General features: G+C 42.7%; 1 protein-coding gene across 2 annotated transcripts in view; it reads right to left on the bottom strand.

Annotated features, from left to right (window-relative positions):
- fibcd1b (fibrinogen C domain containing 1b) overlaps positions 1-24,149 on the bottom strand; it is a 97,502-nt gene that overhangs the window by 25,922 nt on the left and 47,431 nt on the right. For both annotated transcript variants that reach the window (XM_035608811.2, XM_035608810.2), the window contains one exon: positions 10,190-10,286. In XM_035608811.2, the coding sequence (XP_035464704.1) occupies positions 10,190-10,286 (97 nt within the window). The remainder of the gene's footprint in view (positions 1-10,189; positions 10,287-24,149) is intronic.

Below are 24,149 nucleotides of genomic sequence, written 5' to 3'. Positions count from 1 at the left end.
CATTTTTGCTTCAACATTTTTCTGTGTCACTATATGCTGTCTGTCTCACTAAGGACTGACACAGGCAGCCAAGCTGGTGGATTGCCCATCTCTAAATTATAGTTATTCCCCTGCCCAGCTCCCATCTGCACCCTCACTTTCACATAAACACATGCAAATGTCATTTGCCCCCCCCCCCACGTAATCACATGAGCTTACAATTCTTGGGGCAGGCTAAGAGCTCAATTATAGCACTCGCATACGTCCCCCTTGTTATAGCTGAGCGGTATGTAAAGTGGTTAACACTGCCATTTTCTGAGGGAATTCGAGGAATTTTAGTGACAGGCCAGGGAAAAGACTGCAGAGAACGGAAATAAAGGTTTGCTCTTCCACTTCTTCTCAGTGGCAGCTGTAAGTGTATATTTAATGAGGCAGTCAGCCGGAGAATGCTAAATCTCAACAAGGCACTTTTCAGATAACTTCCAGGCAGAGCAGTGGAGAAACATGAGTCTTATTACACCGTGTCCCCTCTCACAGTGCTGGGGACCATCACAGATAAAATGATGATGGGACATGTTCTCAGTGAAAAGAGAATCACAAAACACTTAAAACACTAAAAAACCCTCTGTTGTATGACGTTTGGTGCTGCTGAAAGTTGATAATGGAGACATAATATCAGTTGTTTTGCCTATTGGGCTACTCATTTTCTTTATCAAATCTGTTGTCCAAGTGACAATAAGTTTATTCATCAAGTTTGCTTGCTCTGACAGAAGGACAAAAAACACAAAAAATTGTGTTCAATCAACATTAGTAAAAGTTTGTGTGCTGCTCCGAAGCCGGATGTTACAGCATCTGTGAGGAATGACACAAACAGTCGAAGAAACGAGGACAAGATCCGCAACATTTTTATCCCACTTCTCCCACAGCCTCAGGCTGAAGCAGTTAAAAACAACAAAAAAAGGAATTTAATAAAGCTTATTTTCAGTTCACATCTTCTACAGCTGGCTTATTAAACAGTTGAGTAACTGTATTAGCATTTTGTTTTAGATTAAAACAATCCATAAGCTCTACATGTGACTTATTTCCCCCTGCAGGATGGGGCACAGATTTACACCAGAACGCTGTGTCGCAGGCGACAGTGATCAGCATTTCCATTAGTCGAGGCAGTGGCGGAATGGAATATAGATGGGAGTGGGCAGTAATGACTGGAAATCCTGCGGGAGACGGTGATTGTGAGATCCTATGAACAAGTCCCGTGCAGACTATTAATCCGAAGCACCTGCCAGAAGGGAGGAGTTAAATAATTCCGGGCCAAGGTTGAAGGGGTCGGCGTCCATGTTTTTCCTGATTCCGGTGGCGTACATGTCCCGGAGGGTAGTCAGGTTGGTGCCAGTGATCTGTCGGTTGTAGTCTGTTCCTGCCCTGTTTTGTGGCCAAAAAATGAACTCACTCATATAAATGCAGAGAATACACCCAACTATGAGTGTGTAGAAGTCAGGTTGAACTTCCACAGCCGGCAGAGGAAGTACACCTTCCTCACAAAGCATGGTCAAAAATTTGAAGTTTCCGTGGCTGCTACCGAGTTGGCGAGAGAAGCACTGTGGGGATTTCAGTCTCTGACAATACCAGTGTTCCCAGAGGTGCAGTCATTTGTGTAGCAGGGAAAGAGCAGTGAGGGGAATACACATTCCTGGGGTATATACCAGCACTGGATGAAAGCCCCCACTGCCGCGCCTGATGCTTCCTGTCTTTCAGGAAGTTGGCGATGCACTAGTAGAGATGGAGGACGGCACGAGTAGGGAGGGCGAGTTTTGAGCAGAGTGGTTTCAGGACAAGAACAAACCCATCCGTACCGTAACTCTGTAGGCAGCAGAAATGTTGCAGGATAAGAGTGCAGTTCCATAATAAATGCTTCATTAACCAATGTGTTTGCCTAGTAGGCAAACTGCAGGGGATCCGGCGGGGGGCCTGTGATGTGCTTTTGGTCGACCAATGCTAATTTTACAAAGATTTTTTCTCTTTTTTTTGTGACCACAGATGTGAGGACAATGCATTCGTAGTAATTGTTCCTGTGATATAAAGTTTATGAGGGAACAGTGTGATTGTGGCGCATCTGAGACAGAAAGGAACTTCAAATGATGAGTCGAAGATCCGCGTGAAGACAGGAGCCAGTTGGTCACCACAGGCTTTCAGACAGAAATGTGAGATGCCATCTGGGCCTGGGGCTTTCCTGGTCTTTTGTCTCTGAAAGAGTCTCAAGACATCCCCCTGCACAACGCGGCATGCAGGTGAAGGAAAAGCAGACAATGTAGCTTCTTATGTCTGTTCTCGTTTTTTTTTTTTTTTTTCTTTGGCTGTAGAACTGTTTTTATAGCTGTATGCTAAAGCCTTGAGAGGGACACATATTATCCATCTGCACTGACACCTCAGAAACTTAGTGTCAGTCATCGCTGTCGTGGAATTTTGTCTTTCCACCCCTGAGAAACTGTTAAGACGAGTCTTCTCAGGCACCAAGCAAGGTCAACCTGTCTGTGGCAAGCCACAACAATCATCGAGCAGCTGAAGTCTCTCTCTCGAGGTGTCGCAGTCGTGGGGAGATGACGACATTCCCCTGAACTAAATACACTACAGAGACCGGGAACAGGCAGGTTGTCTCTGGGCGCCATACACTGACCACCTTGTTGATCTGTGTAAACGAACCAGAAATCTCCTTGATATATATTGAGCTCCTATAATAAATACTTCCGCGTAAGACATCCACGGTTTCCGTCTCCCTGAATCAGCATCCACTCCATCAATTATTCCTTTTCAATCTCAATCATCCCATCTTTCAGTTCACCAAAGGCTTTGTGGATTTCAGTGTCTGTTCCCTGTAAGTTGGGAGATGAATGATCAGAAGGTTCAAAAGCTTTATCGCAGACGGAGCAGTAAGCATCCTTTTAATCCTCTGTGACGGCGTGTTTCTGTTCCCAGTGGGGTACTTAATATACCGTCTGTATTTGTGCACTTCATTGCTGAGGTTTGCTCTTTTAAAAAAATCCCCCAGAATAATGAAAAGAGAATCAGTGTGTTCTAGCTCCATACTGGTTATCTGGTCAACCAAGCGCTGCCGCAGCTCGCTCCCACAAGCTTGAGGCGGGATGTAAACACCGGCCAGAATAAAGGGAGGGAAATCCTGTGGTGAATAAAACGGCTTGCTATTTATGAAAAGAGCTTGAAGGGAAGGGCAACAGATTTTCTTTAACACTGTGACACCAATACACCGACCTTCACTGATATTAAAGCTGATCCTGACACCCCTAATCTTGCCAATACACTGGCTCTTATACGCCGCCCGCTCCTGACAGTAGACACTAGGCAAATATATTGTCCTTGGTGGATTCACCTCACCAGGTTTATGTGAGTTAAGTGTAACAGAGTTAGGAGTTTCTCGCAGGTTCTGTTGAAGCCTTTGTCTGTGTAATTGCCCAGAGAGCAAAGACTCATCGGGCATATACTCACGAGGAGACTCTGAAACTCCCAGAGCTGGAGCTTTGCGAGCATTAAATCTCTGCTGCCGCGCATGCCGAGGACTCCTGCTCCACAGCCTAGCGTATTCATAAAACTGCCTGCATCAACATTTTTCTCCCCTGAAATGCTTTAAACACCAGAGGGTAGTGCCTGTTGTTCCCAATGACTGTATATAAAGATGAATGAGATGACAGCTAGTGTTGGGCTGGAGTGAAACAAATCAACTTATATTAATTTAACACTGAGCCAGACTGGTACACTTAACTTTCAATTCAATTCAATTCAATTTTATTAGTATAGCGCCAAATCACAACATACATTGTCCAAAGGCACTTCACATAGTCAGGTCAACAAATCCAACAATGGGCAAGCACTTGGCGACTGTGGAAGAACAGGAAGAAATCTCTGGCAGAACCGGACTCAACTTTACCTTTAGGCGTCACACTGGACAGCAGACTCATGTGGAACATAATAAGACTCATGACACAGTGTAGCGGCTAGAGTCCATTTGGTCAATGATGCACCTCTATATTGATTTGCCAACCACCAGTAAACAAGAAATAAGAGGAAGACGCAGCACAGAGTGAAGCGACACGGCAATCAGCAGGACGACGATCCAAAATGTTATCAAATTGGTGCAGTTTTCGTTTTCGTTGAGAATGATTCTTCAAATCTGTCATGTTTCCTCTAATCAACACCCCAAAAAACACAAACTGTCCAGTAAACACCAACAGACACAACATCCACCGTGTTCATCTTCAAGCCTTCAGCTGAAATGGGATCCCTCTCATGTTGCCAGCCTCGGCTTAGCGATACGTTTCACGAAGCTCCTCAATCACTAGTGGCTCCATTATCTGTTTCCAAACGAGCATATTAATGTTCATCAGTTTGTTATAGTACATATTACTGATGCAATTTGATTCAGTGCCTCGACGCCGACGGCACAGGCTACACCGAACCGGAGGAAAGGTCCAAAATATCTTGATCAACCTCTGATGGCTGGGTCTGCACAATTGGCCTTAAACTCCAGTCCATGTGAGCAGATGGGACATCGGCCACGCTGAAAAGTCAAACACCAAATAAATGTTTCCAAAATATAGTTTCCCTCATTGTAGGTAGTTCTCATCACACTGATGTATGTTCACATGTAAGTTTGTATTAAATTAGTTATTTGGTGACAAGATGGGTGTGTACTGGTGGAAACTTAATACAATGGTTTCCCTCCCTGATCACTACTGCACATATTCTGGCTCCAAATAGAGTGACCAGCACAAGATGGCATTAGCTTTATTTGTGTGCAGTGGAGGGAGATGTAGACGCGTCAGGTTTTTTAGTTTTTTTTTGGTAACAGAATTCAAAAGAATGATTTTGGAAATGTATAAAACATGGTTGGACAATAGTCTTTCAAGCTTGGACTTTTCTTTTTTTAATTACTCAGATCAGTTTTGTAGCATTTAGGACATCACATTAAGCAATAAACCACTGCAATGCGTTAGAGTAAAAAAGGTGTCCATGGCAAAATTACTATGAAACTTTTTTTCTTTTTAAATACTGAATGAAGAGGGATGAACAGAGATGAATATCAAACTTTCTTTCTTTTATTAATCAATAAATGGATGACAGAAATCCAATCCAGTATTTGGTATGACAGCAAATGCATATTAATTTCTGTTACTTGGAACCACCACAAAACTAGAATTCCATTTAAAGGTATTGATTAAGCTGTTAATGCTCCACTGATTAATAAAATTGAGTACTGCTCAAGAATGTTAAGTGTGTCTGATTTTCTTCCAACAGAAAAGGTAAAACAAAACAAATAGTTAGCTTCTTTCAATCAGGATTCAGCATACATATAAATATAATTGTTAGGAATACATGAACATATTTGTTCAATTTAAATGAATCAATTGAGATATTGGAGTGTTACGTGTGTGTGTAAGAGGAAACATGCTTCTCCAGGGTTCTTCCTACAATTATACTCCGTTCATACACCTGACAGTGTGAGCTGAAATGACCTTCCAAACGGAAAAATAAACTTTCTGATAAATAGCCTTCGACACCTTGAAACATTTCTGAATGTCACTCCTCTGATGATAGGTTTCACAAAAAGAAAGGACAAAATGTCACTGCAAATTGGTTGTGTCAGCTTTAGACTGATATTCCATAGCTCAACAACGCACAGGAGCTTAAGTGACACCTCTGAGCTATTGTTACATTTTGTTTGAAAACAAGCATAAATTATAGCTGCGGTTTATAGACGCAAAGCCCGCAGAGAGGACATGAATATGACTATTGACAATTTCTCTATCCCCTTTCTGCTGAATTTAAGTGCTGCTTTCCCCGCCACAGACCAAGTTATGTTATTGTAATAGGCCATCTGGAAAACTGGGTTAGGCTCTCTGGGACGGCATTAAACACTTCCAGGACCTGTATCACAGGTAGACAAGTCTACATCAGCCTCGGAGTCCAGGTGTCTGAAAGATTTGATGGTGACAATTGGAACCGTCTTGACCCAGTTTTATGTTCTTCATAAATGCTCCTCTGGGAGAGATCATTCAGCAATATGTTAGTCTCTACAGTTATGCACACATCATGCAAAAATATAGGTTTCTGTCGTGCCGTAGGACCACAATTATATTTTCCATTTGCTCGCTCGATACAAACCTGCAGGTGATTTGATGCATCATGCCTTAAATTTAACGATGAAAAGAAAAACATAGGTGCTAACTTAAACACTCGTGCTTAACAGCAACCTACCACACATATGTAGACACATTCAACACTATAGACCTGAAACGGCAATAACGGTACAACTATACCTTCATCATTATACAGTGACTTCAGAAAGCAGTTACCCTACACTTGACACCTGCAGATATTCTAGGAATATAAGGACTGCAGATTCCTTGTGAGAGTGTGAAAGATAGTTGTGATTTCTTTCCATGGAATTGACACACCAATTAAAATCAATGAGTTCTTCCACTAATTAACACCTAAGCTTCCAAACTGTCGAAATTAAAGGATTTATGTATTTATTTTCCTCAGAAATGGCCCATTTTCCGGTAAGTTTTGACTAGCCTCCTGCATGTGGGACCAAATGTGCATTTGTGATTGTCTCATCCAACACGTGCATCTCTTAGGAAGATTCAACTTCAGAAAAGATGGCCACTTTTAAAAAGAATCACAGAATGCGGGATTTGTAAACGCTGTCCTTCTCTCTGATTACTTTAATCATGACTATTACTGTCATTATCATCACATTATCAAATGTTCTCGATATAACTAAAATCCTGAAAATGAAATCAGAATTTAATGGTATATTAAGATAATGAGAAAGGCACAGATCTTCAGAGGTGGTTGATGGCATTAGTGAGCAATGTTGGTCCGGGGGAGGTAGCTGCAATGGATTTCTTTCCAGGCTGCAGGCAAGCACAAATCCATTTTTCATTTTTGCCCTAAGGGTAATCGATGATGGGGGTAACGAGACAACAGCACACCCTGAATGAGCAAGGGTACTCTGACTGGTTCAAAGTAGCCGGCTGGCTCATTCAAATTCACTCTGCTAAATCCAGGGCTTTCCATATTCCCACCATGTTCGTACAGCGTACCACAGGGAGGGCGAGCTGGCACTCTAACCACGTTTTATATTATGGCCTGCACTCTGTAATGGCCTCAGGTCAGCAAAGAGACCTAGATCTACATTAATTCACCTAAACTCTGAAACACTATACAGTCTATACAAGTTGTCCCGTGTGTCGCAAGGACACAGAGCGGTGGAGGTGATGAAGCACCCAACACCATTAAAGAGTGCCAGTCCAAAATGTTTAAGACCTGCTGCTCTGGACCGGCGGCCCAACCTATTTGCATACTGTGAATTATGAATCACTGATGCTTATGTCAGATGGCCAGGTGCCAAGTATAAGTTATTAACCAGAAAATACCAGAGATGTTTTGCAACATAAATAAATTATGAATTCCTATTTCTAATCTTTAAGATCAGTGATCTTGTGGGTTAGGGTTAGGGTTAGCAAAACCAAACTCTAACAATGCTATCTATTCTAATAAATTTATTTATCACTTCATTTAAACTAACAGAAGTTTCAAGTGTAAAACCTTAATGACACAGTAATGAAACGGCAGCACGACGTAAAATAAAAAAAACTTCAGCTGTACCACTCTTTGCTTGTCTTAAAACCACAGCATCTCTTCTTTTCCTCTCCTGTTTGTGGCTCAGATTAGTTTGTGAAAAAAAAATGTTTGGGCTGAGTTTGAGTGCATTGCCATCTAAAAATAATTTACTTACAATTCAGTTTCAAGTTTCCTTCATTTTGTATTTAGATGCCTGGCTGAATTAAACAACGTGCTTTAATTTAATTGCAACGAAAGTGATTTAAAAAAAAAAGAGATGACAAAATTAAGGAAAAATCCGTCGCCATGGGCCATCATTATCATACAATATTAAGCTCGGGTGCAAGCTGAGCTGGCCACAGATGCCGGCGTCAGTACTGCTCTTAAAGTCTGTGTGTGAAAGAGTGCTTTAAATCCAGAGTGCCGGTGGGATCTCAGCTGTGGTGCGGCTCGCCCGCGACCTTGACCGTGATCAAGTGTGTGTTTTTACAGAAATAGAATTCTTCAAGCTCCACTTACTCGACCAGTCTGAAGTTGAGCAAACACCGAGAGGTTTTAAAGATATTCACAGATTCACCATGGTGGGAGCTTATTAACACTTGCCATATTTCACTCAGGAAGCAATATTTCAGCAAAGACTTAGCTTTGTTAGGGACTGGTCCTATTGTGTACATTCTCTACAATGCCAGAGAACAAGCCAGAATAGCATTCTCCCCATCATTGCATCGTCATTGGACAATCCTGTTAAACGACAGGTTTTATGAAGTTCATAAGCTAGGGTTGTTTTCATTGCAGTTCTGTTTGATGGGTAAGTCCTAAACCTGGGAGGCATCTTGCCAGCTTCAGATTGTTGTCGCCATCAAAATTTCACTGCAGTAAGTGGGAGTAACCCCGAAGGTTCTCGGGTCAGGACTAAAAGAGTGAGTGCTTGAATGGTGGCTAATGGTTCAGAAATACCGCATCCAAGTGCCAAACCCAGGGTCATGTTTTAAACAACAGTATCAAGGGACTGAAGGTCTCTCACCATTTAAATCCTTTTGCCATTCTTGCTACTTTCAGATTTCAGTTGTGCGTTTGTGGCGCTGCAAGGTATCTGTCGGGGCGCAGTGTTTCCCCTAGGTTTACTGGTTTAGGGGGTGGGGGGTTAGGGTTCGTTAGGGTCAGGTTTAGGGTTCACAAATCACATTAAGTTTCATCCACAATCTTTCATACAGTAACGAGGAATAAGGTGTATAAGACATTATATGTAAAATTATATGTAAAATACACACAAAAAAACAACAACAGCAAAAAATATATATATATATATATTCATACAGTATATATATATTTTTATTTAAAATCAATTTGACATTTCAGGGGGGGGCGCCCTCCCAATTCAATGGCAGGGGAAACACTGGGACGTATACTGTAATGGGCTGAATGAAAAAAAGAGAAAAAACACCATACAGCCAAGGTTTTTCTCACTGGGGATGTTTCTGAACAAAGGGATAACAGTTGAGGTTATGTAGCAATTTCAGACTTAGATCCCAGAGACGAGCTGATTCTGTCGACGCAAACAGTGATTACCTGTTTCCTCAGAGTCCACCCGACAGAGCCTTCCCCCACGGCTGCAGCTGCTTCAAGTTAACCCGTATAACACCTGATGTAAGAAACCTGCTTCCGACCTTGGCATGTGTTCTCCTGCTAAGTGAACAAAGGTCAGGCTAATTATATGGAAGCTACAAGGCCACTCTATGACGGAAGGAACAAGCTGTGGCCCCTGCTTTAAAGTTGACGAGGTGAATCATCAGAGACCCTTAAAAGTCAAGCATTGTGGCTCCAAGATTATGTTATCTCGAAATATAGTCTCTGGCTTTTGCTTGATATCTAGTGGCAGCAAAAAAAAATTGCACATTTATGAACTGTCATCGTAGATAGCACACATTAGTTTACTTGTTTACTATATTGTGTGTACAATGCTGCCAACCGAAAAATCCCACCAAACCCCATTCAAAAATCCGGCATGTGAGTAAAGTGTTGCTTTTCAGTCTGTATGGGAAAAAAAAGGAACGCGCTGTCCAATATTTGTATTGAACAGCCAAATCTGATTTGGTGCAGGGCCCCCTGTATTCAATACCCTTTCACGCCTTCTTTTACATGTCCTACATCTGTTGTAGGTGTCATCAGCTACTGTACAAGCTACAAGAATGAGTGTGATGTTGCTGGAGAGGATCCTCCACAAAAAATAAATATTTTGGTTAATCAAATGAGGTCTGAATTGGAATTTGAGGAACTGAGGCTTTTCACGGTTGGCCTCTCTTTGAGCGTCTCTCTATCCGGATCCACCATTCGATGCAACCCGCAATTTCAGCCTCTGCGAGTGACTTTTTGAGTCAGAGTTTGTAGTGCTGCACTTATTTCATGTCACCCTGGCTGTCGATTTGTTGGTGATGAGCTCTAGAAAGTTGACATAACTGTGTGAAAATCTACTCTGCTAGGTTTTGCTTGGCATACTCTTGGTACCTGAGTATTTTGGCAAAAAAAAACCAACCCACACACACAGACACGCTGACACTCCTGAGTCACTTACCAAGCCAGTGTTCACCGGTAATCTTGCCAAATCCCTCACGATAGGACTCCCAGGCTCTGAAGAAGTTGACCGAGCCATCCTCCCTGCGCTGGATCACCTAGACAACAAAGACAGCAAGGCAAGAGGTCAGGGGTCAGATGAGATTCACCTCACGGTGGTGTGCTGTCATGGTATGGGCTGTGCCCCCCCCCTTTGTGTTTCTTGTTCGTCCCCTGCGACCTGTGACCCTTCCACTACTCAACTCCTGTAGTATATATATACCCCAGGTCTCTAGTCAGTGTTCTCCAGATTGTTCAGTTCACCAATCTTGTTTTCACGTTCTTCATCCTGCCATGGCCTGGACCTCGTCAGTCTGCTTTTCCAGCCAAAGTTCCTGCTCCCTTTGCCTGCACCAAATCTCCGAAAACAAAACTGCTTTTGAGCCGTTACAATTCGCTGCTCTGAGTCCTCTTTTGGAACCAACTTCTTCTTAACACTACAGTCTCATCCTCCTCTGTGATGACTCATTCAAAAGTCCAACTGTTGGTGGCTGAGCTCATGTAGAACTAAACTAGATGAACTCACAAATGCTCGCTCTTTGTCAAATGAATAATGCAGAGGCTCTTCCCACTAAAAAGGCAATTTGTTGGAAGCTAATAAAAGGAATCCATTAAAATCTTGACTGTCTTCGAATCAAATGGCCATAGATTCTTCATACTTGATTGAAATCCCAGAGAAGATATTATATTCATAAAACAACAATCGTGGAGACGGGAAGATTATATTTTTCTTCTTCTATCTCATGTATCATGAAAGTGAGTGTTAGTAACAAAGGAAATATTAGGAGCAGATATTTAACAATTTAGCTGAGCTGTATAATCTGTATTTCCCGATGAAACACTCTACCTATTAAAGGTGCAAACATGCAGAGTGCCAGGCTGAGGATGACGGGAAACTGGAAATGTGCTCCTGAGGAGGAAAAACGTGCATATGGAAGAGGACAGTTGGAAGGCTGTGTTCAAGCAGAAATGACAAAGGAAATCCTCCGCGACGGTTTATGCTCAGCGTGACTAATCACCTAATATACCATAAGGTACCAGATGGCACGGTCAGCCATATTTGCTTTAAACATCAGCACAGGCGAGAGAAGAAAAATCCTCATCATTCTGATCCCCCAAATCGTCTTCATCATGATCATCTTAATTATCATGCTGCATCATTATCATCACTTATCAAACCCAATCTAATGATTTTAGGGATTTTCCTCCTCAAGCTCAACGAAGCTTGATTCAGCATTTCCTCATTCAGGGCCTTGGAATTCTTTCAGCACTACCCCAAAGATGCACATTTTCACTCGTTACATGATCAGAGCCTTTTTCAACAGAATCCTAAACATTTTAAATTAAACAAAGAATCTTAATATGGCTTCTTCATATGTGTTGTTTCCTTTTGTTCCCCTGTAGATTGTGGCAGATGAATAGTGAGTGTAAAGATATTATCATATCAGTGCTCTCTTGACAAACTGTCACGGTGACACGGTGTATTAATTAGCATTAACCTAGTTTCAGTCAATGTATACACTGAAACTGATCTGCAATCAACACATATCGGCAGATAAATAAAGATGTACATTTAAAAAAAAAAAAAAGTCATCTTTTCAAAAATGAACATGCATTTGATGCTCTAGTGAGTATTTCTTGTAATTATGGAAAATGCAGTGTGTCGTCAATAATTTTTAATAGTTCTGTCTATGATACAGACCGTTAAACACTATACATGGCTGTGGCTGTGAAGACAGTTCTTGTTAGTGGGATCATTTCATTATTTCGATCTTTTCATGGAGTTTGTTAACAACAAGAAAACTATAGAATATGACCGGGTTCATCTTTGAAACTCTGAAATCTGTTTTTGCAGTGCAACCTACAGAACTGACAATTGCTTCATCTGCTCCTGAAAGCCCCTTTTATACAACCCTATGACACTGACATGCAGAGTGCTGCATGAAGCCCCCAATTATACGTATGGAGAGAAAGGGATTCATGTTATCTGTTTCACGACACTCCCAGCCTCTCCTCCGGTCCCTGGTTACTGTACTGATGTCATTGATTATGCTTCTCAACTTTCTGAAGTTGACATGGAAGTCTAAGTTGTCTGTTGTACAGAATTTGACTCCTTACATTAAATCTGAACGTGAGCTGAGACTAATAAGTGTGATGTGTGACTGACTGTTATTCACTACTAACATGAGTAATAATTTACCGTAGTCCTGAGTTACTGTACATATTTATATATTCATAGAAATAAACAGTTCTATATTCTGTCTCTATGTGGGATTTGAGATTTGACACTGCAGTCAGGTGTTTTTTATATATATTATATATATATTGTAGAGTGGAAGTAGATACTATATCACTGCTAAAGATTTCAATATTAATGTATGGTATGCAGTGCATATAACTGTATAAATCATTCATACACAGGTATGGAGCGTAGCTACAGAGCAGCTCAACACACAGATGCAGCTGTGCCAGCTACACTTTACTTCAGTAAATAAAACAGAACTCTACTCTAATATCGTCTACGCAAACTCTCAAGTGTAAATGAGATGCTGTGTTAACTTTTTTCTATTTACTATACTTCAAATAAATACAATAATACAAATACGCATAAAAATAACACGACTATAAAGGAAAACCTCTAAAGTCATGAGTCTTGATTACTCTGGGGTATGACGTACAGTATCTCAGCTCAGTGGTTACAACATCAGAAAGACATTGTTTTAGTAGTTCATAGTAAATGTTTTACTTTCTGAGGGAGAAATGGCGACTTTGTATGTTTTCAGTGCCTGAATGTTTTTACATTTTCATACATAATTTGATTTGACTTGCTTACAATAAACACGTTGCACGGTAAAATTACTCCATGTGAACACATGTGGATTCAGTAACTCAATTAAACATTTTCATTGTGATGTATCATGATAGTACATATAGTAACCCAGTTAATAAGGCTACTCTTGCACCGTCATCATGTTACTAATGTCAGCGGGAGGGAGCCCGCCCCTGGCACTGACTTCCTGGGCTTATGTGGTGAGATTAAAGTCAAGTTTGGGGTAGATATCGACTTTCTGGCCGAGGCACTGCAGTCAAGAGTGATTGTCTTAAATTTATGAACCAACTAGCTTCAATATTCTCCTTCAAAGAATCGCCCTCCCGCCTCCTTATCTTACTCCCACGTTTGTCTTCGCCCTTCTTGTCCCCACATTCAAATTAGCGGAAACAGAGAAAACGGCAAGAGATTATTCAATGTTAAAAAGGAGGAAGAGGTTTCCCTTTTCCTCCATCTTTAATTGTTTTTCCTCTCTCCCCTGGCGCTCACCGATTAAGCAGCAGGAGGCAAGAAAATTGCATTAAGTGCCCCCCTGAACCAAGGAAAAAAGTGTGTCAGACTACTGTTAGTCTTTATAAAAGATTTAAGACGACGATAACTCAAGCCTCTAACTTTCATTCAAATCGTCTGCGGCCTTTCAGAACAATATATCACTCACATTATTACAGGTCTGAAAAAGACAAAGCCTGTCTGGCTGCATACGCACTGAAGAGCCCCCTTGACATATGACAAAGATGTCTGATATGGAGGAAATGGAAAGAACAGGGAGTGTGCTCGCTTATACAGGCACTGTTCTGTTAAAGTTTTTGCGATGTAGATATCGTTTGGGGCTGCGTATTTTTAGCCCAGGTATTTGAGGTCAACAGGCGTGTTGAACGGCGGCAGTAGTCGGTAGGGAGAAGGCGGCCAGTGGTCACATGAAGCAGTACTCCACAGCGGCAGGTTAACGGCAGGCAGTTCAGTTCAGATTAGGGGGTTAACGCTCTGGTCTTGCTGGCCATGCCTCGTCCTATGTCAAGCATCCTTAAGACTGGAGAGCCCCTCTGAGGTGTAATTGCATGTTGACCCTTGAGGTCTTTCTGTGTGTGTGTGTGTGTGTGTATGTGTGTGTGTGTGTGTGTGTGTGTGTGTGTGTGTGTGTGTCCCCTGTAGTTCACAGTAACACCAATCATTTTCTTGCAGGTTTCAAGCGGGAAAGGTAGTGAAACCTGAGGAGTGGAGGTAAGAATGGGATTTTGGATGCTACTGGTGTGCCACTTCATACAGTATGTGTACCTGGATGTTGTATGTGTACGTATGTATTTATGCATGTATGTATGAATGTTTTGCACTTTTACAGTGGAATGTGCTCATAGGGAGTTTGTTTCATCATCACATGGCTTGCTTTGTCACCTCCCCCCCCCCCCCCCACACACACACACACACAGTTTCTACTGGGACGCAGCTTAACATCCCAACTGACAAATCCTCACACACAATCTCGAGCTACCGGGTAGAGCAGGACATCAAAGCCGTTCCTGTCAAGGTCAGAAGCTGAGAGACTTGATGTATTAGCCGTACACACAGAGAACTGCGGTTGTGACACAGCAGCCGTTTTATAAAAAGGATTGAGCGAGGCCCCTGCGTTTTGGAACATAAAGTACAGAACATTCCAGAAATTGAGCCAAAAAATCAATAATGACTACAGCCCCATGGTCATATTGGTATACCAGTCGTGAACATAATAATAATAAGAGCTAATGGAACCCAGCGCAGTCACATGCTTCATGTTCTGCATGTCGCAAATGTAGTTTTAAACATGCTTGACCTACTTCATTATGTAAGGTGTCCTTTGCTCTAATGGGGACAAAATAACGGACAGTTTATAATATAATCTAACATATTAGATATAATGTGTATGTGGTTCATTATAAATTTAATTATTATTCATCATAAAACTGAATCAATGCCACTCTTGACACATTCTGAAGGAAAATGCAAAATTTGGCAATTTTTATCAATTGATACTGTAATGGATCGCAAAATATTTCTTTTTAGAGTTAAAAAAAGAATCCATAATGGACAGCGCCATGGTGCTAATCGCCTTACAGCAATTAGGTTCTTGGTTCGAATCTAGGTTCGGACCATCCAGGACCTTCCTGCCTGGATTCTCTCTGGGTACTCCGGCTTCTTCCCACAGGGATATGCAGATTGGGGTTAAATTAATTGCAGACTCTAAATCGTCTCTGTATGTTGGCCATGCGATAGGCTGGCCACCTGTACAGGTACCCCGCCTCTTGCCCAATGTCAGATTGGCTCCAGATCCTAAAAGAATAAAGCGGTATAGATAATGGAGGGACATTCTTATACAGTTTTTCTTTGCAGAATAACCTCAACCATCTCTGCAGCAGCATATAAAGTAATGTCCAAGAAAAGCTGAATAAAGAGCAACTGGACTCGGTTCGAGGATCCTGTTAAGACCTGGAATTCAGGTGTCCTGCTCAGCTGATGTCCGCTGGCCTGCTACAGATCTATAATAAACCAAAAATATTCTTACACTTCTCCGTGTTTCCTATCCATTGATTTATTTGTGGCCTCCATTACAGAATAAACACATTGATTTTCATTTTTCTTTTAACTATTTCAAATGAGTAAAATCACATTTCCTTGTAGAGCTTTACAGCACTGCAGAGCATTGACTCGCTCAGCCCCACCTAGCCCCCGTCTCTCTCTCTCTCTCTCTTTCTCTCTCACATACAGAGCCGGTAAGTGCTCACTGCAGACATGGAGACGTATTCTAATGTCAGGTGTGAACTGATGAACTTAGAGCTGTCCCCTTGTGATTGGATCACCCGAGACTAATGTTAATGCAATTACACTTTAATGTTAAAGGATAAACTGGGCCTGGATCATCCAAGAGGCTTCTTTAGTTTTGACCCATGTACGGTCGTCACACTGTAGGTCCTGTTCGGTCTGGTATTAACAAGTCCAGCTGCACTCGAATCAACTTTTTGAATAACCATGACCTGGATGACAAACGTAGTGTATAGAGTATTTGTAGAAGCTCAAACAATAGAGTGTTGTCAAGTAACAAATAAATCTGCCTGATGAAGCCGCTGGCAAATGACAAATTACAAAATATATATCCAAATGCTCGCTGCACCAAATTATCTCCAACCATAGAAAAGAAAATCAAGTTTTTCCCCTCTAACTGTTGCCACTTGTTCCTGAAGTCAATGAAGAGTAGAACTCTCCATCTAGCGCTCTGTCCTCTCACACATCTATATTCAGTACAGGCCAAAGGCAGACAGGGCCTGCAGTTGACGGAAAGTACCATTGTGGGGGGGCAGTGGGTGCGCTGACATGTTTTGTCAGAGTGTCTGTGTCAGCAAGGCCCCACAAACAAAGTATTGACAGTTAAACATCACTTGTACTCCTCCTCCCCAATCATGGGAAGTCTGTGACAGTTCTTCAGAAAAAGGGAGGCCACCTTCCAGAACTGTGACCCCACAGCGACTTGTCAAAGACAAACAATGAAAATAATAAACCCCAAACAGGCTGGTTTGTAAATTAAATTCATGCAAGTGAAAAGACTCATGATGAAGTGTCAGTAACACAGTAACAAGTATCTACCTGCAAACGGTAAACTGCTGGGTGTTCGGAAAACCACTTTAACCAAGAAACATCTAAGTCACGTAAAATGGCCAAATAGTATTAACAAGTAAATCTCCCATCCATCTCAGCCGACACGTGCTAAAGGGCTATTGCATTGGCATGATCACGTTAAGCTCCCCTGTAATCTCTGCAGTAAATGAAGGCTACTTAACAAACCGCCTTAAGCTCTACAAGCAGGCTTTCTGTCAACTACCGGGAGCCCACGGCCGAGCACAGACGGACACCCCGACTCACCGGCCAGAGTGCGGGGAAGAATCACCGCGAGCACTCCAAAGCTGATTGGGGCAGATTTACAGGCTGGCATATGACTGGGTGGAAAATAGGAAGTGTGCCAATAGCTTGTTAGCTCCTGGCATGTACACACTGTGAGCACACTATGTTTATATGTTTGGTGCTTTGGCAGCAGATGTCACTTAGTACAGCCGCTCTATACTGACTAACTGAAGTTAATTGGTAACATCTTCAGAGAGTGATTAATAGACCAGCCATAAGAAACCGAAGTGCACAGGGATACAGGCTAAAGAAAAAACAATAGGAACACACACACACACACACGCACGCACACGCACACGCACGTGCGCACGCACACACACAGATACTGTATATTACATCAATACAGAGTAGGGAAAATTAATAACTGAATAAACAAATACATGAAACAAGCTTTGAGGCTAAGAGAATCGGCTCCAAAGGCTGCCTCACACCTACGTCCATAGATTCAAAATAGATCAGAACAGACTGGCAGAGGAATTGCAAACAATTTTAATTACATTGTTACGAATATTGATGATATGGTGGCAAACGCAACAATGTCTGATGAAAGCTCTCGTAAATCCACAGCAGCCCGCAGAATTTCTATCTTCAGAAAGGACTGCGAACATCTGTCGGTGAATGTTTTTTTATAATCCTATCAGAAAGACAGATGTGCCTCTGAACACGGCAACGGCAAACGAGAACAGGGGAAACACAATCACCCGCAAACACACACACACTCTCTCACACAACGCAATGTGTGCATTTACATGCACTTCAGCAAAAAGATTATTCTTGGCTCCCAGCGGTAACCAGATTTTTAAAACATCAGGACAGGACACCTGGTTTACATTATTGGGTTACGGGATTAAGGGAAACAAGGTTAACACATGTTTTAAAACATGTTGGGGTTTTTTTCCCATCTGTGCATTGGCATGACAAAGAACAGTGAGTGAAATAAGGATGAAAGTAAAGATCACGACTGAATAACAGCAACTGAATTTTACCAAGATCCTAAAATAAAATGCTAAACTTTGGTAACGTTTACACCTGGTGTCAGTTTTAGTTGCATATTAGTCGAGACGGGCAGAAACTTCCCGACTGGCTCTTGTCAGTCACCACGTAACCTTCCCTTATTCGTCAGAGTCCTATCATGTGAGCCTTTTCCAGAAGAAAACGAAAAGGCATTAGCCCCATTACCAGTGACGAACGCCACATGATTGACGAATTACATGCACTGCTGACCTTGTCGTCTTTGCTGGCAGCCGTTGCGCCGTTACATGCGGCACTTTACGGCACGCACTTGCGTGTGTGTGCGCTCACGTGATATGGTCATGTTTGCACTCACGGGGATTAATTCAAAATCGGAGCTAAAATGCTCGGAAAGACGAAGATTGTTTCCCACCCTTAATGGGGTTTAGGGGTAATCTGACTATTCTAGCACTTTTACAGTACTGTAACGTTGTCTACATTTCTCGGCTCCATTTAAATGCAGTGAATCACGGCGGTTAAGCTTTATAGTAAGGGAAAAAACGCCATGTGAAATATCTAATTGCAGGGATATTGCGCCTATTTTTTTGACTGCTCAAACAGAAGAGGGAATCAGTGAACGTTCCTGCAGCAGCCCTCAGACACCTGTCTAACCTTTCCTCACACCACCAGCGCCCGGCCCCAGCTAATGACACTAATATCCTTAGGACATGTCTGACACCACCTGTGACAATGCCACCAGCAGACAGCTCAGACTCTCGTTCAGCGACACAATTAAGTGTCCCCTCGTTCCAGTTAATGAGGGCAAAATAGATGTCAGCGTCCTCCTCCGCGGAGGCAAAACAGAAACAAACAAATGAAATGAATAAACTTTAGAGTTGGGTAAACTGAATCTAAGATTTGTGTGTGTGTGTGTGCAAACAAAAGTTAGATTGCACTCCCAAGGTTTCAATTCGCCTGCCTTACAATGCCTTTACAGATAAGCGAAAGTACAAAAACATCCATCCCAGATTCGTATTTTTTGCTTTTTCCAAGCCAATAAACTAACAGAGATGAAATATTGAAGATCCACTGCGACAGATAGAGATACTGAAAAGCCTATACCGTACACTCCGAGTGCTCAGGAGGCACTCCGAGCCTCTCAGGGAGTGATACAACATGCACACAATCGTACATTCAATCTCTAACTTTTACATTTCAGTTCTTAGCTGAATTGAATATTTGAGAGTGATTGCTGTACTTCTGATAAAAGCCCCGTTTGATAATGCAAGGCCACACTGCACTCGTATGTCTACTCTCATTCATTATTCAGGCTGTGCTCACTTTTAGTCCTGTCCTTTTAACAAATAAAATAGTAATAATAGAAAACATTACCCTAAGCTGTGTGGCTGCATTTAAATGGAATTCCGAATCTCCTTTTGCTGAGAGAGGTAGAGCACATGCCCAAAGGATTACTTCATCTGAGAGAAGGGCTTGTGTGTGTGTTTACACTATATGTGTGGGCCTAATAGCACCCATTAAACACCACAGGTACACACGTTTACAGATGGAGACGTGCTCTATGCTTCTTTGATAGTTTTGTTGTATCCGACTCTGGAGCGATATCGGCCGAACATGTGGCAGGTGTGTGTTTGTGTACTGTGTGTGTGTGTGTGTGTGTGTGTGTGTGTACACTGCGTATGTTAAAGGCCTTGGGCCTAGTAATGACAGCTCTTTCCTTTTACGTCCTATCTGCTATCATCCCTCCTGCGTCTGTGGTCCGACACTCTCCAGGGCGTGAGTTATGACATCGGAGGAAGACCGACCAATTTCCTCTGACGACCATCCCCATCAGCCCGTGATAACGTCTCTTCTCCTGTGATATATTGTTAAGTTCAAGTCCCAGTAGCTTTGATCACAATATCCATTTGAGTCTTGGCGATCTGTTGTTGTCCCATTGTGATTTCAAGCAAGACAATGCTACTATTGCAAACAAATAGCATTTAAAAAAAACAATTACAGGACAATAGCACATTGGATTACACTTAAAGATGCTGTGAAGAGTTTTTTTGAAACAGCGGTTATGTTAACATTGCATCGCATGTCTGACATCCAATCTACTACTACTACTACTACTACTACTACTACTACTTTTTGAGCTCCTAAAATAGACACTTTTGGAAATAGCTGGCCCACTTTAGTTTGAAAACTCTGGGGAGAGTTTTGGAAACAATGACGCAGACACACGCTCATATCACGTGACCCTTTTTCCTGAAGAAAAATAAAAAGTACCACTGCAAGTAGTGAATGCAACATGGTTAGAGAATCAGAAGTGTCACTAACCCTCACTGTCAGTGACAGTTCCACTTCAGTGTCAGTGTAAAAGAGAAATCCCTGGTCTTGCTTTTCTCTGTTGCTGTCCATCATTGGTAGAATCTTCTACAACTAAGCGACCAACTGCAGAGCAGACAATTTGTTTCACGTTTACACCGGTGCGCACATGCCCGGAGTATGAGTAATGCTCACGTATTTTCAAGTCCTCCAACTCATACGACAAACTATGTTGTATGTAAACGACCATATCGACCGTTTCCTAAAACAGCGCCTATACCGGTGACAATCGGTGGTTTCAATGAATGAATGACCGTTGCCTTACAAGATGCACACACGGCGTTTTGCAAAGTCTGACGGAGGGAGTTCTGTCCTTCGCACGGAATGGTCAAGATATGGCCTTTTCCCATTTTTCTTTTCCAGTGGAGATGAACATGCAGTCGCGCGGAGGGACAGAGCAGCAGCCACGAGGAGGAGTGGTGTGACACGCGCGCTTCACAGCCAGCCGCGTGGCATGAAGATGGCCTAATAGTATAGTTTCTATCACTGATTATGGATAATGTAATAGTTACATCACAGTCATTATTTCCTTTAATCGCTTTCATGAAAAATAATTAATTAGTATTTTATGTTAGTTGTTATATAGCGTTAGGCTCAATGAATTAGACACTGAGACACTTGAAGCACACTCATTAAGAACATAACAGAACAAAAATTTGAACATACAAAGGCGATGACTGAACTTGAGTACGGGTTCTGTGAGCCACGCCCCTCAGGACGCCACACAATGACGCCATACACTTTCTCTCAGCACCCCTAACTCTGACCGAAAATGCATGTCTGGATGGAGAATGCATTAGTGTGGATGTAGCCTGTTACTCAACAAATTACTTACTTTCTCGAGCTCTGACAAATTCCTCCCTTATGGCGCATCGCTGCCTACCTTAGCATGTTACCACAATTTGTTGATAAGTGGACTAATTTGAAACCTCTCGCAGGACTGTGTGTTGCATCGCCATCGTGTACACCCATGTGCATGTGTGCACTTTTTACGCTACACTGACTTGTAATAGGAAGAATCGTGTCACTCCAATATATAAGTGTATATAAATAAATATCAAAATCAAAAAATTGTTGCAGCGACAGTACGTCCGGTTCGGGGTAGCAAGGGATCATGAAGAACATCCACCATACAGCCGTCAGTTCAGTGAGTGGGACTTGGCAGTCGGGAGTTCTGGTCAAGTGATTGATAGGCTTTGATACGCCTCGGCCTAGGAGCTCGACAGAATTAATTACCACTCGTGGCTGCAGAGGCATCTGTTGCCCAGCAAAAGTCACAACGTGTTGCTTTGAGGACATATTGTTTTGATCAATCGGTGACATTCGCAATTGGAAAAAGAGGAATTAAAATCAGCAGCTTTACTAATTAACGTCAGTTACGTAGCGTCTGTCTTGACTTTGCGAACGTTAGCGCGCCATAAGCCGCTGGACTGGGGCGAGAAGTGTGGCGGCAGAGCAACACAGTGTATCGGGTGATAAATGGCCATAGAGGGAAGGATGTGTGTTGGTGTGTCAGTCTATCAAACTTAGCTGCAATGATTACGCTTCAATTCGACCCACTTCAGCTCTACGCGGGATTGGCTCCCAAAGCTGAAGAGCTGCACAACAATACAACCCTTTACCATCTCCACATTTGACTACATGCTATGGTATGCATTGTTTCTGTGATCATCTAATGTTCAGTTCCATAAATCAAACACTATAAATAGGCAAAAAACGGGTAATCCACAGTCTGTCAGCCAATCGTCTGCAAAAAGAGACGCGGCACTGCCTTGTCGGGTAGCTATTAAAAAGAAAGGCTTTTCCAGAGATAATTTTTTTGAAACCCCCTTTTGTCGGTCTCCTTCACATGAGAAGAGCAGGCATACGGTTATATATGATCTATGAGTCATTATGTCCCTGGGGACGTTCTTCCCTATATGTTCATGAGATTTCGGTGATGTCAGCAGCTCTCAGTGCAAACACCTCTCCTTCTGCCAAACCCCTGCGTCCATACAGCCCAGGAAATTTGGGTGGTATGAGCTACACATGACTGTAGATTCATCCCTCCTGTCTGCTACACCCCGGAGATACTTCAACCATACATTTTCTGCCTCCTTCTCTCTCTTGCTGAATGAACCTGACAGGTGTGGTACACATCATCTTTTTCCTTTTTCTTTCTCTGAGCCCTGGGGAAACAGCTCTACCCTGCTACTTAGAGCATTCAGCAAAAAAACTATTGACCAGGCAGCATCATTATTTACGTAGATGCCGTGGCATTTGGTTTTTACACATAGATTACCCGCTTTTTAACGCTAATTTCTCAAGTTAGTAACTGTGGCACTTGTGGGTGGCTTGTGTTGGCTTGGTCTAGTCGGCTTGTTCATCATGCAGAGCATTTACAGCCTTCTGCAACACGCAGGCACATCAACGCGACCACACGCGGCAAAAAGAAAAACCCTCGGCGAGCTGATCGCTGCATTTGGAAACCGCATATGATGAGATGTGGATATTCTGTATGAAGAGACGTGAACAGACCTCCTCCTGAAGGACATCGCTGACTGAGGCTACACACGCTGATTGACATCGCAAGTCCCGATTTGTCACCGTTGTTTAAGACAGATGCTTTATCCAACAGGCTCCCTAAGGTTGTTTTTATACTACAAATACCGAAGACCAGATCGATTTTATTGTTTATGGGAAAAAAATGAATGTCCCCTATTGTGTTCTCTCTGTCTAGATCAGATTCATATCTCCCTCCTCTGTTCCCTCCTTCTCCCAAGTACCCTGCTCGGTATGTCTCCAGCAGTCTCTGCAACAGCGTCAAAGTATGCTAACGAGGTGGCGGCATATGGCTCATTCCTTATTTAAGCTCAGCCCATCAGACAGACAGTAAGCCACTCAACTCACCGAGCATCGCGTCTCCCTACCTGGCCCTGCTGGATCACAGCGCACTGATCTCTTAATGAGGCTCGAGCGTTATCACAATCAGCTCAACGCACCTGGCGGGATCAGTGGCGACTACTTTATCACTTCAATCTCGGCTTCTATGCAAATCCTTTTACGGGACAACATGCGAGGAGCGCTTACTTAACACGGCTGCATTGTGCAAAAAGCACGCGGAGGCCGATACGAAAGCGCACGCGCGCGGCCATTGCTTTCGGCACAAACATGAATTTGTGCACAGGCCGACATGCACGTGCATATACGCATTCACCCACTGACAGGCCGGTGTGTAGCTCTCTTCCATCATGCTGTTGTAAGCACTCTGTCACTGTGACAGTCCCGCTTTATTTGGGTGATAGGAGGGTACGACCTTGCCTATCTCGCGCGGTTAGTCACGGATTTACAAGTGCACACACATACACGCACAAATCACTGTCACGCCAATGTAACAGCGACTCGGGCTGAGGTTTGATGGGCGCTGTATGTGTTTGAAGTGGAAGTGAAAGAAAAAACGGCACAGTCACACTCTTTTAGGATATGTACTCCTAGTTGTATTCAGCTTTGCTATTCTTATTATTATTCTTCACATTTTATCGATTGTTGTATAACTACAATGCAAGGAATCCCTGTCGGTCCGTCTGTGGCTCGCGTATCTGCAGAGCTTATCTGCTTCTCACTTGGCGTGTGTGTTGTTAGGGGCCCAGGAAAGTGAAGAGTTGACTTGGTGTGATTTGGACACGCGCTCAATATTAATGACCTTTGAATAAACCGCTCAGAGTCAAACCTTCTTTCACCCGCAGCGTGCACAGGCCGGCGCTCATTTACGACAGTTCACTGCAATGTTACAAACGTGTATAGAAGTACAAGCCCAGTTTTTCCCCCTGCCAAATGCTCGACTGTC

The sequence above is a fragment of the Scophthalmus maximus genome, chromosome 20 (assembly GCF_022379125.1).
Source record: "Scophthalmus maximus strain ysfricsl-2021 chromosome 20, ASM2237912v1, whole genome shotgun sequence".
NCBI classification, from domain to species: Eukaryota; Metazoa; Chordata; class Actinopteri; order Pleuronectiformes; family Scophthalmidae; genus Scophthalmus; species Scophthalmus maximus.
The sequence above is the reverse complement of the archived record's forward strand: the minus strand, read 5'-3'. Positions and strand labels throughout refer to the sequence as shown.